Source organism: Mastomys coucha, unplaced genomic scaffold (assembly GCF_008632895.1).
Source record: "Mastomys coucha isolate ucsf_1 unplaced genomic scaffold, UCSF_Mcou_1 pScaffold20, whole genome shotgun sequence".
In the NCBI taxonomy this organism is placed as follows: Eukaryota; Metazoa; Chordata; class Mammalia; order Rodentia; family Muridae; genus Mastomys; species Mastomys coucha.
This window is the reverse complement of record NW_022196903.1, coordinates 50,069,104-50,072,506: the sequence shown is the minus strand read 5'-3', so window position 1 is coordinate 50,072,506 and position 3,403 is coordinate 50,069,104. Positions and strand designations below refer to the sequence as shown.

General features: G+C 42.3%; 1 protein-coding gene across 1 annotated transcript in view; it reads right to left on the bottom strand.

The window, feature by feature from the left end:
* Positions 1-206: 206 nt before the first annotated feature.
* Gars1 (glycyl-tRNA synthetase 1) overlaps positions 207-3,403 on the bottom strand; it is a 42,528-nt gene continuing 39,331 nt past the window's right edge. The window contains exons 15-17 of the mRNA XM_031381982.1: positions 2,542-2,635; positions 1,748-1,938; positions 207-491 (exon numbers count right to left, since the gene is read on the bottom strand). Coding sequence (XP_031237842.1) covers positions 366-491; positions 1,748-1,938; positions 2,542-2,635 — 411 coding nt within the window. The 3' untranslated portion in view covers positions 207-365. The remainder of the gene's footprint in view (positions 492-1,747; positions 1,939-2,541; positions 2,636-3,403) is intronic.

The following is a 3,403-nucleotide window of genomic DNA, read 5'->3' as shown; positions in this document are numbered from 1 at the left end:
TTCTTTGGGATATGAATGTTCTAAAGTTGGACTGTGGATGTATAACTGTAAGTACACTAAACTGCACACTTAAAATAATTTGTAGCATACAAACTATACCCCAATAAAGTTGTTAATTTTAAAAGATGTTCCGTGTTAAACACAAGCACATCTAAACAAATGTCTGAGAGAAATGTCTTTGCTAAGAAGAATGGAAACACAACATATAGATTATAAATTTGTTCAGAATTCCTTCAACTTTAATTGTGGGGTAAAATCAAGCAGCCACTGAGGAAAAATAGTCCCTGGAAGCAGTCACAATGTTTTGTGTAGTGGACATGATGAGTTATTTATTAGCACGGGTGGTCACAAGTTGCCAGCTGTTCTCATTCCTCTACTGTCTCCTTCTTGCCAGTCTCTTGCCCTTCAAAGAGCGGGTACCTGGTCTCCACGTCAGCCCAGGTGATATTGCCGTTGGCCAGATCACGGACCACACTGGGCAGCTCAGAGACCTGGGAAGAGAAAAGAAGCCCAAGCATTAGCCAACTTTACATTTGTGACGAGTACTTGCCCTGAATTCAGGAACCCTTATGTGCAGTACATAGCAAAACACCAGCTATCTATGATACACTGCACACGTGTACACACACGATGACATCCTTTACAAGCTGTGTTTGTTTCCTTAATTATGCTCACCTACTCCGAAGCTGGGGTCTTTGCTCAAGTCCACTAAGCCTACTAGCTCCCCATACAGCTCAGCATTGCCATACGCTTCTCATCCCATTCTGTATCTCAAGTTATTTCACGGCTGTTACATTTAACTCCTGAATTTAATTAAGTCTATGCGGTGCAGCAGAGCCAGCTGCTGCCCAGCCATATGCAAGTGACAGTGGCCTCCAGCAGTGGTTTACAAAGTCGGGTGTGGAAAACCAGCCTATGTGGAGCCTGTTAAATCTTTCTGCTACCCTTCTCTACCCCCAGCTAATGGATGGCAGGTTTGGGGTGGAGATTAAGAAGCTCTAGCAAGTTCAGAGGGAATGCTGATGTTGAGGCTGATCTGGGACTCACACAGAACTGCAGCCACTGGGAACGCAGGTACAGATTAGCCAGGACTGGTGTATAAAGACAAGCCAGAAAGTCGTGATTTATGAAACCCTTTTGGATAAAAGCGGTTTTTATTTTCCTTATTATAACTGTATCAAGCTGAATACTAATAAGTACTCTAAATAAATATCTGTTGAAAGTTAATACATTAGCCAGGTGATTGCCAGTGACCATGCCCCTCCAGCCTCACCCTGAGCTACTCAGCCACCCTTCTGTGCTTGTCCTACTCCAGTGGTCCCTGCTCGTTACAAAAAATTACAGAAAGATTCCCTCTCCAATGGGCTGACACTGAGTTTATACACATTTTTACGTTTCTATAGAAATATAATGATAATGATGGCTAAGTCCCCAAAGCTCGCCAGTAAAACTATGGCAACAGCCTCATGGGATGACATTTCTCTTGCCTAATAAACAACCAAGGGTAAAAACAAACTGCTGGAAAAGGAGTGAGAGCAATCCAAACGACTATACAATATTAGAGAAATGTTAATGGGTATTTTCATAATTAAACCAAACAGTTCTGGGAATCTGGACTTTGTCTGATACAAACCAATCATTAATATTACAAAAAATAAAACCAAGAATATAAATATATCAAAGTCCAATTCAAGCCAGTAGGAAGTTGTGAACATGTCTAAGACTAATGTATCAGAAAGCCAGTCACCTCTGCCCTTATCTGTCTCATGGAGTCTCGGTCCCTCAGAGTTGCAGTGTGGGGGGTCTTGTTCACTGTATCAAAGTCAATGGTGATGCCAAAAGCCACGCCAATCTCATCAGTTCTTGCATAACGCCTTCCAATAGACCCAGAGGAATCATCTACTTTATGAGACACGCCATTCCTGGTCAGAGCTTCCGCTATTCAAAACAAAGCGAGACAAGAGTGAGATACTGCGGTAACTCTCAGTGTCATCTGAACGCAGGCTCGGAAGCTCAGGAAACATAAGGACTCTGAGACAAGAGAGCAGCTAAGTCCCAGCTACACGGACGCTCACTAAGTCCCCGACAGGAGCCCAGACTGCCCTGCTATCTCCATCCAGCACAGCTGCACGGGAAGGAGACCTTATGGTGCTATGGTGGGATGCTGAGGTGCATCTCCGCCTGCACAGCCCTGGGCTGCTCATGCAGGCTTCCCTTTCCAAAACCCAGAAGTAAGGGGCCAGTACTTACTTACAGATCCCTCCCAGTGCTGGAGATCCAGCAGGGTGCTACATCCCATTAGGGTTTTGGGAAGAGAGAACCCAGGTCAACAAGAGCAGCAAGGAATCCTTAAGTCTGACTCCTGACTCGCACAATGCTAAGACATCTGAGCAAGTATGCTCTGTTATAAATACAAGCAGAGGCTAAAATCCCATTTAGTCATAGTCAATCTATGCTTTTACTCAAACAAATGATACATTCTGTAAAACTGAGTCTGCAAGACAGTGTTCCCATGGAGATTACCCAACTGGATTTGCTTACATAATTCCTTGACAAATGGCATAAACTCTTGGTTCTGGCTCAGTGGAAGGACAGAACATTTGAATGGAGCAACCACAGCAGGGAAACTGAAAAACTAGATGGTTTTAAAAGAAAGAAATTCAAATGTTAGCTTATAAGTAATTGTTATTGTCCCAAAGCACAAAGTAGTTATACTCAGTAGGTAACTTAGACCACTTCACTATCAAAATACCAGATCTTCTATCAACATACAGGGAATAAATGGTCCAACCCTCCTACGCTGTGCATAAACTCAAAATCAAAGCCAGCAGATGTTCTGAGGCAGGCAAGAGAGCTTTTTGTGGGCCATTTTGGATTGGAAATGAGAGCTGAAGGCAGTTCTTAACTGGTACTTGTACAAAAGGTTTATTTGAAGGCAAGATCACACAACTTGGAAGTGAGTGGATGGGTCCATTAAACCACTGAATGACAGAGTCAAGGCTAGCTCCTGCTTAAAGCTTAATTACTCCCTTGACGGCAGGCAATTACAAATATCCTGCTACAAGGGAACTCTGTAGTTGAGCAAGAAAAGGCCTACATCACTGCTCCCTCCTTCAGCCTGGGATAATTCTAGTTTACAGAATCAAGCAGGAACTTGCCTTTACAGATTTTTTTTTTTTTTGATTTCACTAGAAATGTTTTCATACCAAATTTGTAGGCAAATGGATTAAGTAAGTGGGTGCTAATAATTCAGAAACATTTTTGGCTTCCCACAGCCTAATCAAATTTCTCTTCATGGAGGGACTATGCATTTCATAATAGTGTGACTAATTTATTCTTGTTTAGCCTTTATGAAATGTCTATTAAAGCTCTAGTTATATCAATATTATTCAATTCAAAAAAA